The 13,967-nt window shown below is 50.9% G+C and overlaps 1 protein-coding gene across 1 annotated transcript; it reads left to right on the top strand.

Moving 5' to 3' along the window:
• The first annotated feature begins 4,407 nt into the window (after positions 1–4,407).
• On the top strand, positions 4,408–6,777 carry POU4F1 (POU class 4 homeobox 1). The gene is made up of 2 exons (XM_074378643.1): positions 4,408–4,778; positions 5,422–6,777. The coding sequence occupies exons 1-2, from the start codon at positions 4,656–4,658 to the stop codon at positions 6,562–6,564; spliced, it is 1,266 nt and encodes a 421-aa protein (XP_074234744.1). The 5' UTR covers positions 4,408–4,655; the 3' UTR covers positions 6,565–6,777.
• Positions 6,778–13,967: the final 7,190 nt, after the last annotated feature.

The raw sequence follows: 13,967 nt of genomic DNA, 5'->3' as shown, positions 1-13,967 counted from the left end.
CGCCCAGGACCGCCTTGAGGGATAAGCGGTCTGGGCAGGCGAGGATCCCGGTCCCCATACCGCAGGAAGGCCGGGGCCAGGATGCGCGAGAGGTAGCTCAGAGAGACCAAGGATCATCGCAGCCCAGGCTAGGCGTTGGAAAGGCCGCCAGGAGGGGAAGTTAAAGTAGGGCCCTAGTCTCTCCTTTTTCCCACCCAAATGAGAGTGAGCAGTAGGGTGCCGGACTGCCCAAGTGCTGCCCCTCTTCCGAGAACCGCCCCTCCTCCACCGCCACAATTCTAGGCCTTCTACTCCCCTTCCTATCAATTCCCACTGCTTAAAACAACCCAAGAAGCCTCTGAAGCCGGCTGACTCGGCTCTGGTGGCTTTCCCTGCGCTCAAGGCGCTGACTGCATGTTATGTGGGCCGATTTTCTAGGCAGGTGCCTGCGGGGAACTTGAAGCCCCGAATCTGGGAGGAGCAGAGTTCCCTCTTGGGGCTCCAGAGCCCAAGGTGGCCAGTCTTGCAGGTTGGGCCAAATCCCTGGGTTTGGACAAGAACGTGGGGCCGGATTCCGCCCCCCCCCCTTGTACACACACAACCTCCACGCACTTCACTGGACATCCTCAGGACCAAACCGTCCCAGATGCAGATAAATGGGTTCAACCCCAGAGGTGTGTGAGGGGAGGAGGAGGGGGCAGGTAGGGGCTGCCAAGTCCAGCGCCAACTTTCCCCGCGCCCCTTTGGAAGAGAAAGGCAGCCCAGCGGGTGGTAGCTGTCAGGCGCGCTCCGGAGCTGTGGAGGGGGCGGGGTGGTCAAAGGCCAAGAGCGTTCACCCCCAACGGTGCGGGTCCTTGAGCAGCGCCTCTCCCGCCACTCCAACCTACCCACGTCTGCTCCCTGAGCTCGGGAGAGAAGCGCTGCCAAAGGAAAGGAGAAGTGCGGCCTGCCAAAGGAGGAGGAGAAAATTAATTAATGAGGGAAAGAAATGTGTCTCTGATCCAGATGATAGACTCCCTGTCCCTGGGGGCGGAAATTCCTTGGAAATCAATAGCTGTGCATTAATTATCCCCCTCTTGATAAAATGCAAAGCTATGAGATTGGGGGAGGAGGGAATCTGTGTTGGTCATGAAACAGGAAGGAAAACAAAAAAAAAAAGCTGCCCAGGAATCTATTCCTAGGCTCAGACCCCATGTGGGCATCACTAGCTCAGGCCAGGGCCAGCTAGTTACTGCAACAAAGCCGTGACATATTGGTGGACGGAGCCCCAGTTCACCACTCTTTCCTTTCACTGCCCTGGGGTGAATAGGGGAAGACTTGAAATGGTCCAGAGCCCTACCTGCAGATTCACCACTGCGTCCCACTCTCTTGCCTGGGGCCGAGGCCCAGCAGAAATGTGGCAGAATAATTCTGCAAGCATCATTCCCCACCCTACCCCATATTCCTGTACAACTCCCTCTCATGGCACCTATCACACCTGTACAACAAAACACCCCTTCACCTGGAGCTACCCCACTCTTATAGACTGCCACCACCTGGAGAGCAGATAGCCATATTTTATACTTCATTTTATCTCCCGTGTCTTGTCCTGGCTGAGATTGGTGCTCAGCAAGCATTTGAGAAAGAACAGTAGGGTAGAAAGTAAATGAGGAAGGAATGAAATAAATAACTTTAGGAAAAGAACAGGCTGGAATCAAGATATGCAGCTCTGTGAGGGGACAACACGCCCCTCTTCCTATCTGCACTTCCTTTTTAGGGAGAGAGGAGTGACCTTTAGTGATCTTCCAGATTGCTCCCCCCACTCCCACCCCTCATTGGCCCAGGCTTGCTGAAATCTCTGGCTCCTGACCCTCTCCAGTTGTCTTCTCTCCCTTTCTGCACACTATTGTTCAATGGGGCATTTCACTCTGTGACCAGCACCTTTCCTAAGCACCATGGTGGACTCAGGTGTGCCCTAATAGGGCTTTCAATCTATTAATTGGGGAGGGGGTGAGTTGGGACTTGTACCCAGGGCCCTACTTCTAACCCCTAGGAAAAACGAAGTATTCTGAGCAAAGGTCTGGCCCCACCCCCAAGGTGGACAGGGGCTCCGGTTGTCCAAAAAGAAGCGAACTAGGAGGGGAGTCTCGGCATGATGGTGAACTCTTGACCTCAGGCTGGAGACCTCCCAGCTCGATGTCGGAGGGTAAACCGAGATGAACTTTGGGTTCTCAGGGGCTCGCCTCGCTCTTTCGGGATCCACGTGGCCCCAAACCTGTGCTATTTGCATTTCTGTTTGCCCTGGATCCTTCAGGACAAGGAAAAGCCAGCGTTTCTTTGGGTGAGAGTAGGGGAGGCGGAGAGGCAGAATCCAGGCGCCCGTCCTCTGCGGGGCCCTCCCCCTGCACACACACCCCCCCCCCCACGCCAGCAGGACAGCTCAGCGAACCGCCGCGATGGGTGTCAGGAAGGATTAAGTTAAGCCTGGACACCCGGTGCGACGACTACCGTAGGACTCACTCGCTCCCTCCAGCGATGTCCTGCTCATCGTCCATTCCCCGTAGAGATAAAGTTGCATTTAGCACTCCCAGGGGACCGCGTAATGGATGGAAACGAGACTTCTTCCCACACTAGCAAGTGAACATCCTTCTTACTCCCCTCTCGGGCTGCAGCCGGCGGGTGGAAAGGGGCAGGGGGAAGATAGAGAGAAAAGAAAAGAAAGAAAAAACCGTGGTGACGCCTGTGGGGCTTTTCTTGGAATTTGAGTCATGAGTGGGTATGCTAAATACGCACACGTCTATCCAAAGAAAAGATCCCCGCGAACGCAAATTTAGGTTTATAGAAATGCGATCTAATCTTTGGTGGAAATATACACCTCCTTGGTGTGGGGGAGACCAGAAAGGTTATTTATCTGATCTCTGCCTTCCATAAGCAGCCCCTTGCCGCTCTCGCCAGTTCTCTCGCCGCAGATGTGATAACATCTGGGCTGTTATTATCACCCCGGGCAAGCGCTGCGTCCCTGGGGACTCGGGCACCAGACCTGTGGTTCCCCCGGGAGGCCTTTGATCTGCCTGCCACATAAGGGCCATATAACAGGTTGGCTAATTGATTTATTCTTCTTAGGTTTTGATTTCACAATAATAAAATAAAGGCTGATCCAGAGCTTGGGCCCCGTTCTTTTAAATTGGTTCGAATTAGTATTTTAATCACACTTTCCTATAAACTGGCTTGATCCTGATTCCTTTTGAAGGCATGTGTGTGTGTGTGTGTGTGTGTGTATGGAGAAAGAGAGAGCAGGGGGCAGGGGGTGTTGGTGGTGGTGGTGATGCAAACAAACCAAAACGATGGAAGGCAAAATAAAGTTCTCTTCAACATCTTATTGCATTTTCCCGTTTTTCTGAAACTATTTTCTTTTCCTGGAGTTTTCAGCATAAAGTGTGTGTGTGTGTGTGTGTGTGTGTGTGTGTGTGTGTGTGTGTATGCGCGCGCGCGCTGAAGAGAGGTAAGGATCCCAACTACACCCTGTTAACTATTTTTCCTTTTGATTATAAGAAGCCTCAGATCACCCGGAGCTCGTTTGAAATGTGGGTTTGTACACGGTTAAAGGAGACAAACAATAAGAGAAATGCACAATTTCATTTCAACAGCCGTTCCCTAGTAGAAAGCACACGCTCCTTGTGGTTCCTAAGTGGCTGTCACTGTCGGTGCCTGACACAGTTATATGCACAACAACAACAACAACAACAAAGTATGTGGAGGAAATTAAATTATATGGAAATCAATAGCATCTGACTGCTTCAAACAAATGTCTGTCACTGCGATTATTCTCCAGGAACCTATTTATAAACCTTGAAAGAAACAGGTTCTTGCCGCAAAAGACAGCACCTTCTGCATTTCTGTGTTATTTATACTGTATACAGAGGAATGCGCGGGCATAATTTAACATACAAATGCCCAGCTGTATACATTATATAACAGCTTGTTAGACGTCCCGGAGAGGAGGTGTGCCTAAGTAATGCGCATATATTCAGGGCTTGCTATCGGGGTAGGGGTGGTGGAGGAGGGAGGGAAACCACCCAGGGGCTAGCGAACTCCTCTTGTCTTTCTCCCCCTAAAAGGTGCCTACCCTCAGACAATAGCTGGCTCTTTTGATCTTTCCAGACCCGCGGTGGGAAAGGTGAGGCGTGCAGTGCGCATGTCTGGGTAGCTACAGGTGCATCACCTGCGCTGTCCTTGCTGGTGGTCACTATAAGAGCGGCTCCCACGCGCGGGTCGCAGCCGGGCGAGCGCGCGCGCGCGCAGTCGCACGGCGCCGCCGAGAGGGAGAGCGCGCGTCAGACAGACGGAGACAGCTGATGCCTGTCAGCGCGGCGGGCCTGTGAGCTCTCGCGAGAGCTCCCCGGACCGGCCGCGAGAAGTGGGGCTCAGGTGTAAGAGGAGTGCATCCCGTCGGCGCACGGGGCTAGAGCTCTCGGAGAAGTGGGATCGCGAGGCCGGTGCGCTGCGGTCTGCGTGGTCAAAGAGAGCGCCGGGCGGAGCGGCGGCAGCAGAAGCAGCAGCGGCCCCCGGCGCGACCGCCGCCTCCGCGCCGCCAGTCGCGGCTGCTGCAGCCTCCGAACGGAGGCCGGGGAAGCCGGCGTGCGCACTTTCCCGGGGACTTTCGGAGTGTTTGTGGATTTACATGCCAAGCCATCAAGATGATGTCCATGAACAGCAAGCAACCTCACTTTGCTATGCATCCCACCCTCCCTGAGCACAAGTACCCGTCTCTGCACTCCAGCTCCGAGGCCATCCGGCGGGCCTGCCTGCCCACGCCGCCGGTAAGCGCCCCACGCCCGCGGACCCGGCCCGCGCGCCTGCCCCGTCCCCGTCTCCGAGACGCTGCATGTCGGGTGCTGATGTGTGCACAGGTCCCGGTGCGGGGATTTGCGGGCAGGGATTTTTAGAGGAATCCCGCTGCGAGGCACGCTTTGTACAACTGGAGCTTAATGTGTTCCCGTCGCCTCGGTTTCGGGCGCCGGCGATTGGAGTGGGGAGCGCTGGGGCCATGACTCTCGACTACCCCCCCCCCCCACTTTCTCTTAATTTCATGCCTCGGAAAGGCGGTCTCTGTGCGTGTTCGGGTGCGTGACACGGATCCCCAGCTGCGAGTTACATTTCCATTTCTTCTTCTTTCCCCCTCCTTTTTCGTCTTCCACGCCGCCGTCACCGGAATGTGTTCCTGCGTCCCCCCTCTCCCCACACTCCCGATCCTTCTCATTTGACCCCCCGTCTCATTCCCAATGTGTCCCTATTCCGTCTTTCCCGGTCTCCACTATCCCCACCCCCGTTGTTGTTATTTTGGTTGCTTTGTGTTTGCCTTTTGCTTGTTGTGCTTTCCGGCTTCTGTGTGGTTTTGTTTTGTTTTGTGGTTTTGCTTTTTTGGTTTTGTGGTTTTTTTGGTTTGGTTTGTGTCGCCTGCAGCTGCAGAGCAACCTCTTCGCCAGCCTAGACGAAACGCTGCTGGCGCGGGCCGAGGCGCTGGCGGCCGTGGACATCGCAGTGTCCCAGGGCAAGAGCCACCCGTTCAAGCCGGACGCCACGTACCACACGATGAACAGCGTGCCATGCACGTCCACGTCCACCGTGCCGCTGGCACACCACCACCACCACCACCACCACCACCAGGCGCTCGAGCCCGGTGACCTGCTGGACCACATCTCGTCGCCCTCGCTCGCGCTCATGGCCGGCGCCGGCGGCGCGGGCGCAGCGGGTGGCGGCGGAGGCGCCCACGACGGCCCGGGGGGCGGCGGTGGCCCAGGGGGCGGCGGCGGCCCAGGCGGTGGCGGCCCCGGGGGCGGCGGCGGCGGCGGCGGCCCGGGGGGCGGCGGCGGGGGCCCGGGCGGCGGGCTGCTGGGCGGCTCGGCGCATCCGCACCCGCATATGCACGGCCTGGGCCACCTGTCGCACCCGGCGGCGGCGGCCGCCATGAACATGCCGTCGGGGCTGCCGCACCCAGGGCTGGTGGCGGCGGCGGCCCACCACGGCGCGGCGGCGGCAGCGGCGGCGGCGGCTGCCGGGCAGGTGGCGGCGGCGTCGGCGGCGGCGGCTGTGGTGGGCGCGGCGGGCCTGGCATCCATCTGCGACTCGGACACGGACCCGCGCGAGCTCGAGGCGTTCGCGGAGCGCTTCAAGCAGCGGCGCATCAAGCTGGGCGTGACGCAGGCCGACGTGGGCTCTGCGCTGGCCAACCTCAAGATCCCGGGCGTGGGCTCGCTCAGCCAGAGCACCATCTGCAGGTTCGAATCGCTCACGCTGTCGCACAACAACATGATCGCACTCAAGCCCATCCTGCAGGCGTGGCTGGAGGAGGCCGAGGGCGCGCAGCGCGAGAAAATGAACAAGCCGGAGCTCTTCAACGGCGGCGAGAAGAAGCGCAAGCGGACTTCCATCGCCGCGCCCGAGAAGCGCTCCCTGGAGGCCTACTTCGCGGTACAGCCCCGGCCCTCGTCCGAGAAAATCGCTGCCATCGCCGAGAAACTGGACCTCAAAAAGAACGTGGTGCGGGTGTGGTTTTGCAACCAGAGACAGAAGCAGAAGCGGATGAAATTCTCCGCTACTTACTGAGGGGGATGGGAAGTGCCGGGCCGGGCAGAGCGAGGAGCTGAAGGGGCGTTTCTGGGGGGCTTTCCTCGGGCCTGCTTCCCCCCGGATTTGGAGTGTCCGTTATCCTGCTTGCATTTGGGGAGGCCCTCCTGGAGCGCTCTACTCCGCCTCCTCTCTGCTGTCCCTGCCCTTACCCTCTCCCACCCTAGAGGACAGGGGTGCTGGGTATGGACACAGGAGAGAAGGGCGGGTGGAGAAGGGGGGAGCATTTGGGTGAGTGGGGAGTTGGGGGAAGGAAAGCGGAGACTGGAGGAGGGGTTTTGAGGAGCAGGATGGATCTGGGGGTTGGGGTGGGGGGAACACTCGGGGAGGGTAGGGAAATGGACAGTTTTTGACCAGAGACACTTATCAAAATCTCCTGGGGACCAAGGAACTATGTACAAAAAACAAACCTACCAACCACCAAAAACTAGACAAATAAAGACAAATTAAAACAAAACAGAACAAAAGCAAAGAAAAATGCTTTTGAAATTTAACTCCGGAGAGCCGTATTCTGCAGCCTCGTTTCCCCCTAAGGAAGAGAAAAAAAGAGCACCACCATTATTACCACAGCCCCAGCCCTACACACGAACTGAGTCAAAAACCGAAAACCAAACGAACCGGAAGGTGAAATTCTGGGTGTCGAAGCTAGTTGTTTTGTCCGTGTGTTTAATTTTCCTTCTAAGACTCACTTACACCCCATCCAAGTCCTCTTTGATTTATTTTCTATTTTGCAATGAGACTCCGATGGCTGCTCTCCTTTGCCAGCCATTGAGTGAGGATACATCTGAAGGAAGTGGGGGTGGCTGCTTGTTTAGTTAAAGTTCAAGTTTCCCAGTGACCCAGCCTCTAATCCTGTGGCCTGGTCCCGGTCGGGTGGAGGTCTGTAGGGAGAACGAGGCAGTCTTTGAGCTGACTAAAAGGCAGAATTTAGAGGCTCCGAGGTATTTATTTTATTCTAGAAAAATAAAACAATTTTAACCAGGTTTTGCTCTTTCCATTTTTGCTCTTATATCTAAGACCTAGAAAATGGATCGTTTCAAAATAAGCTTTTTTCCCCACTCAGAACTTGCTTGCCCTTTCATTTATTTATTTATTTATTTGAGTGTGGTTTATTTTAAACTATATACTGATTATTTTTTCCTATTGATTCAAATAGCCTAACGGGGTAGTAGACGGTAGGAGAGATACTCTGTCGCATTTTCTCCACAGAACAGGACTCATCTTGCTCTTCTAGGTCCCCTTTCCTTCTCTCTTGGAGAACATGAAATCATTGAAATGTTGAGAAGTTTCTGCTTTCACTTGGAGCGGGACTTGTCTATGAGAGAATGAACCAAATCCTATATGAGAGGAAGACAGGTTTAACCCTCCATTTGTTTCAAAAGGGCCTGCATGTTGGGGGGCAAAGCAGAACAACTATTTCATTATTGTTATTATTATTACTATTATTATTATTATTCAAAAGTAATTTATTGCTGGGGATAAATGTTGGGTAGCAAGAACTTTAATTTGCACTATCAATCTCCCAAATATAGAAAATCATGTATAGTATTTCATAGTAATAATTAAGGTACTTTATGAACTGCTGATGGATTTTTAAAAATGACAAAAAAAATTGAAGGTGGTTAGGTAAAATGCCTGCTTGGTGCACAAGTCACTCTTTTGATCTCGGGTGGAGATGGTGTGTTACTATCCTTTAACAAGAACTAAAAAATTGAAAACAGAACACATGAGAAAAGAAAAAAACCCTGCCATTTAACAAGACTGAAATCATGCATGATCTGAAAGGTACAGAAAGAAACACAAGTAGGTCTCACTCTGGTTAGGCATTATTTATTTAATTACGTTGTATATCATTGTTTGCAGCGCAAACATTCTATGCATTTGAAACTGAACACTAAACTGGGCTAGCTTTCTGATAGACCGTTTTGTGGATAGTGTGATTTCACAGTCTACTGCCTGTTTTCACCGAAAACACAACATTCTTGTCATATTCTTGTATTTAGAGGAAAAGGGAAGAAAAGGAAGATTACTGTAAATATTTTCTTTAATGCACACACTCACACAGTGGTTACAAATTGCCCGTGTTAATCCTGAAATGTCTCACGGATTGATCTACCTACCCATGTATGTCTGCTGAGCTTTTTCCTTGGTTATGTCTTTGCTCTATTATCTTTCCTCCTCCCCACTCCTATCAGAATCACTTCTGTGCACCAGAATACCACGGGGGGGGGGTGTCCCAGTACACTTACAAATAAACCATAACTGAAAGAAGAGCAGTTTTATGATTTGGGTGCATTTTTGTGTTTATACTGGGCCAAGTCCTGGTAGAGCCAGTCAACAAATGAGACTCAATTCAACCAAATACGGGGATGGGGAGGATGTTGAAAGGGGGGGTGAAAAGAGGGGAAAGGATAAGAATGATGTATTTTTCTGCTGAAACCGAATTCACTTTCAGATAACTCGTGTGAAAGCGGTGCTCTGAATAAAATGAATTCTATATTAGTTGCCTGTGCTTATCAAAGTTTTTTTTTTTTTTTTTAACTGCAGAAACCCTCCAAACACAGCCCTCACTTCAGAGTGGTGGAAGGTAATAAATAACCAGATGCCCCCTAATATATTTAAGTTGAGGTTCAGGGGCAGAGGCATTTGAAGGTTTGTATGTATTATTCTAGCCTAAAAATGTTTGCAAGAAAATGTAGCTCAATAAGTTTCTTTGGAGGTTAACAAAAATAAAAACCATCCACTGATCTGTTCAGCCACCGTGTCAAATGCCTCTGTTCATTTGGAACTTTAGTGTAATACCTGCTGTACCAGAGGTACCAGAGATTCTCTGTTGGCGACCTGGGTTTAGAGCAGATGCAAAATGTATAAAATTTCTTAATAGCTGGGGTTCTGTCTTCTGAAGTCATACTACTGTAGCCAAATCTTTTTAATTTCACCGGCAAATCTGTGAAACAAGAACGCTTGCTGTTCAAAAAAGAATACATTTAAAAATCTGTGATTTTAAACAGTTACTAATGTTTTAAAAAAGCACTAGAGGTATTTTTTCAAATAGATCTCTTCCATCAAGATTGATTTGTTTCTGTTGTTATTAACTTGAAATGTCGTCAAGGTTTTTAATAAAATACATTTGTTTTTTAAAATGTTATTTTATAGAAAAGTATGACCAAATCTCATTGTTGGAGAACCAGGAATGAACAAATAAATATTTACAAAGGCTGTTTTTTTTTAAATCTGCCCCAAACAAATATTGCAGACAAATACATTTGTATTATATAATTATGACCAGTGTATGTAATAAGAACTTAAGCATTTGTTTTGTATTAAGTAAAATCCTTACCAAATAAAGAGAAGACAATATTATGTTGATAAAACAGATCATGAAAATACATGCTTTGCAGAGTTTCCTACTTTATGTAGGACTGTGCAAAACAAGAAACACCTTGCTGTCTGGTAAGTGAATTTTTGTACTGCCCAAAGGAATAATAAGACTATTCTAAGACAACTGTAACTGTCAATCCATGAGAAACAAGTAAACAAGCAAACAAACTTCCTCCTGGAGAGAACGCAAAGGCTTGCCACTCAGCGGTAGTTAACCTCTCAAAAGTTTTCTGTTTCTGAAGATCTCAACTTCACTCTAAGTGAACCCCGGCGCCAGTCAGTGGGTGAAAACAGAGTGGCTCCGGTTCTGTTAATCTTAAATTAAGTTGGAGAGAGTGGGAAAATTGTGCTGTTTGCATTTTGGCTTCTCAGGAAATGTGGTGATGGAGTAGGAAAGGCAAAGGAAAAGTAAGCATAAACTGCATCTGCCACGTTTCATCCATTGGTTTAAATTTTCTTTTTCCCAGTCCTAGCTCCGGGTCCTACTCCTTTTGTAGGTCTAGAAAATAATGTCCTCAAGACGCTTCAACTAACTTCTGAAAAGATTTTTGTTTAAATGCGTGTTCTGAAATTGCTCTCAACTTCGATTACACTCTCATAAATAAACTAGGCACCACTACCGTGATTCTATCGATTTTTACTCTCTTGTGATATTAAGATGACTTCGGTCCCATTCCTACACTTGGCCGCGCGGAGGGAGGACAGGGCGCCCTGGGCTCAGGACGCACCTGGCCAGCTCCTGCTTTCAGCCCCCTGCCCTATTTCCCTGGCTTCCCCCGCCAACCCTGCGTTAAACACCCTTACTCCATCTTTCACTTGGATGGGCTTTCATAGTCTAATCCGTGAAGCTGTAATTTTGACTTCCGCGCGCTGGCTAAAAGCAGCGTTCCCCACCGCATTTGAACGGTCTTGGTGGCCAGCGGGGTGATAAAGGTGATAACCAGAATTATTCCCTGGTTGGTTCTGCTGCTGGGTGTTACTGCCGCTGCAGTCTTAGCCTCAGTCCTCGAGGGCAGTTTTAAAGGAGAATGCAAGCTTAATTGATTTTTTAAAAATAGCAGCCGAATTCTAATTCTCACGGGGGGCCACTTTCCCACCTGCGAGATAAGCCTTGTCGCAATAATTACGTTATTTAATATTTGATCAAACCTTTGTGCCACCCCGGCTGGCGGGACCGGGACGCTTCACGCCCTCCGGGGGCAGCGGGCAAGCGGCGCGGCCCGAGCGGGGCGGGACACGTGCGGCGGGGGCGCGCGGCCTCCTCGCTCAAGTTGGCTTGCCCTTTGAATAATTCATGGCCTGAGAGTTCTGGAAATTAATAAAATGAATGACAACAAGAAGCTAATTAAAAACTTCGTAACTGCTGTCAAGTCAGCTTGATGGGAGAAGGGCAGCTCTCCTGTTCTCCTCCCCGAAATCTAATGGATCCGTAGGGCACAGCGAGGGCCCTCTGAATCTGGAGCGGCCAAACGCTCCTTAAGCTTCAGGAGACCGCCTGGTGGTGCAGCTCCCTCCCCTCCAACCGGCGTCTGCAGCCGGCCCGCCTCCCGGGCTGGACACGGACTTAGGAGCGGGTAGGTTGGCGGCTGCCGTTTCAAACCACAGACAGAGATGATTGGGTCAGAATTTGCAGCCAGGAGGGGACCCGCCCTCCCCAGACCCAGGCAGGGTTCTCGCTTTCCGGGAAAACACCCATCCAACCCGAGCAGTCCGCGCGGGAATCCCAGCGCGCCAAGCGTGCGAGCCGCGGCCGAGAGACCGCGATGCGCCGGATCTGCGCCCCTCCGCCGTCTGCCCCGAGGCTCGCGGCCCGGAGGCTTCCAACTGCCAGAGGCCGCAACCCCTCTCGGACGGACGAATAGCCACCGCCTACCGACCCTGGTCCGGACTTAGCCTGGCGGCAGAGCACCGGAGCGGGTCTAACGCCAGAGTCGCTGGAGTCCGGCGCGCGTGCGCAGGCGTGACCGGTGGGGTGCGGACCGCGGAGAGCGCGGGGCGGACGGGGCGCGCACGAAGCGCGGGGAGCGCGCTGAGACCGCGCATGCGTGTTGCGTGCGCTGAGTCCCCTCGGAGAATTGAGCCGGAGTTCCGCAGCTGGTAATTAGGCGCTCCGGAAGGTCCTTTCCCACCCTGTTAGTGCTTTTGAGGACATCCTTCGAGAAAAGGGAAGGGGCCAGCATCTCACAGAGGTTAAAAATACTCCCCTCTCCATAGTCTGCCTAAGTCAATAGACGCCTTAAACACCACAAAACTTTCAAAACTGGTTGACGTTTTTAAAAAAGAATTGGGAGCAATAAGGTCTTGGCTTTTGTTTTGTTGTTAGGGTGCACATCAGCAAAGCCTTGCTACGAATTTAACCTTATTAGGCAAGAATTTATATCCGTGGCGGGAGGAAGGCTGGCCGCTAGGCATTCGTCCCGGAGAATTCCGTGGAGTCCTGGATCGCAAAACGGAGGTTGAAAGTCTTGAGTTCCAGAGAAACTGGAAAAGTCCAAGGAGGGAGGCCAGCGTCCTCCCATCCCCTGCCCCAAGCCCGAATGGCCCGGAGGTCGCGTCTCTCCGATTTAGAAAGCGAAGAGAATAAGAGAAGGAGAAGGGAAACTGAAGAAACGTGGAAAAAAGAAGTAGCAAAAGGAGGGATGGAGGAGGAAGAGAGGCAGACTCCTTGCATTGATTAGGTAAAACGAATTACAAACAAAAGTTTGGTAACTGACGCCTAGCTTCAGTGCAGCATGATGCATACAAACTTTTGTAGGCATGGATCAGAATAAAACAATGTGTCGACAATTTCCAGCAGTGGAAATTCACTTACACCAGTCTCCCCCCACCCTCCCCCGGCCCCCCGCCCCCGCCAAGTGTTGACAATAAACATTTAATGAAGGCAGAGACCTGGCTGTCTCCAGTCGGTGTCGGAATACTTTAAGCAGACCATTAGCATGGCTTCTTCCACTTCAAACATCGCGCGCTACATTCTAACATTATATATTAAAAAAAAAAAAAACAAAAGTGTGAGACAAATAATATGTTTGTACGGATATCTTAAGTGGTCTGCAGTTCTGATACCCCTGTACTTATTAACAGAAACTAACTCATTGTAGAGCACTCGCGCTTAAAAAATGTTAAATACAGTTAATGCAATATTAATCGCCCTTTGGTGATATAAAATGCAATATTTTCAGGCAGCTATCGAGCTTTTCTAGAGGAAGAGCTGATGAAAAGAGTCACAGCTGAATAGTGGAGAGAAAAAGCCCGGTATTTATTGCTTTTGTTTGGCTTTTGGCTACAGAGACAGGAACCTTCTAATGGGGTAAGGACATTTATTTTATCTGCAATCTATTGCTGCGAGAGCAGGGGCGGCAGATGGGGCTGGTGCGATAGTCACAGTGTAATTTAGAGCAAATCCTAATAACTAATAATGATTTATGTTAATTTTGATCACTTATGCGACTTTACCAAAGCGTTGTGATGAAAGAAAGAGAAAGAGAAGCAGAATGTGACAAGGAGCTCTGAGGCTGAGATTGGAGCTCAACTATCCTGCTTAAAACGTGTTTTATGAGTTAGCAATGGAAATACAGGCATTTAAAAAAGCAGGTCGGATCCATTTGACTCTGGGCAGAGGTATATCCCCAGGGCTTTCATTTCCTCCGAAAAGATACCTAAATCAGAGGAACCGTGATGCCTTTGAGCGGGAGTCTCTTTCATTCCAGTTTTAAAGAAAACAGATATGTTTCAATTGTTTCATTTGCTTATATTCAACTAAGGGTGTGTGTGTGTGTGTGTGTGTGTGTGTGTGTGTGTGTGTGTGTGTGTGTGTGTGTGTGTGTGTGTGTGTGTGTGTGTGTGTAGGGGAATTAAGTGTGTGAGAGACTCCGAGGTTTGAAATCAGCCTTAGCGCCTATGAGCAGGCTCTCGCGCACCGTCGCCACGCCTTATGCAAAAGTTTTATTACTGGGTGCTTAAACAAGTTGCCCTTTCTTAATCTTCACTTCCAACCTGATATT

The sequence above is a fragment of the Camelus bactrianus genome, chromosome 14 (genome assembly GCF_048773025.1).
Source record: "Camelus bactrianus isolate YW-2024 breed Bactrian camel chromosome 14, ASM4877302v1, whole genome shotgun sequence".
Classification (NCBI taxonomy): Eukaryota; Metazoa; Chordata; class Mammalia; order Artiodactyla; family Camelidae; genus Camelus; species Camelus bactrianus.
This window is presented reverse-complemented; position numbering and strand designations above follow the sequence as displayed.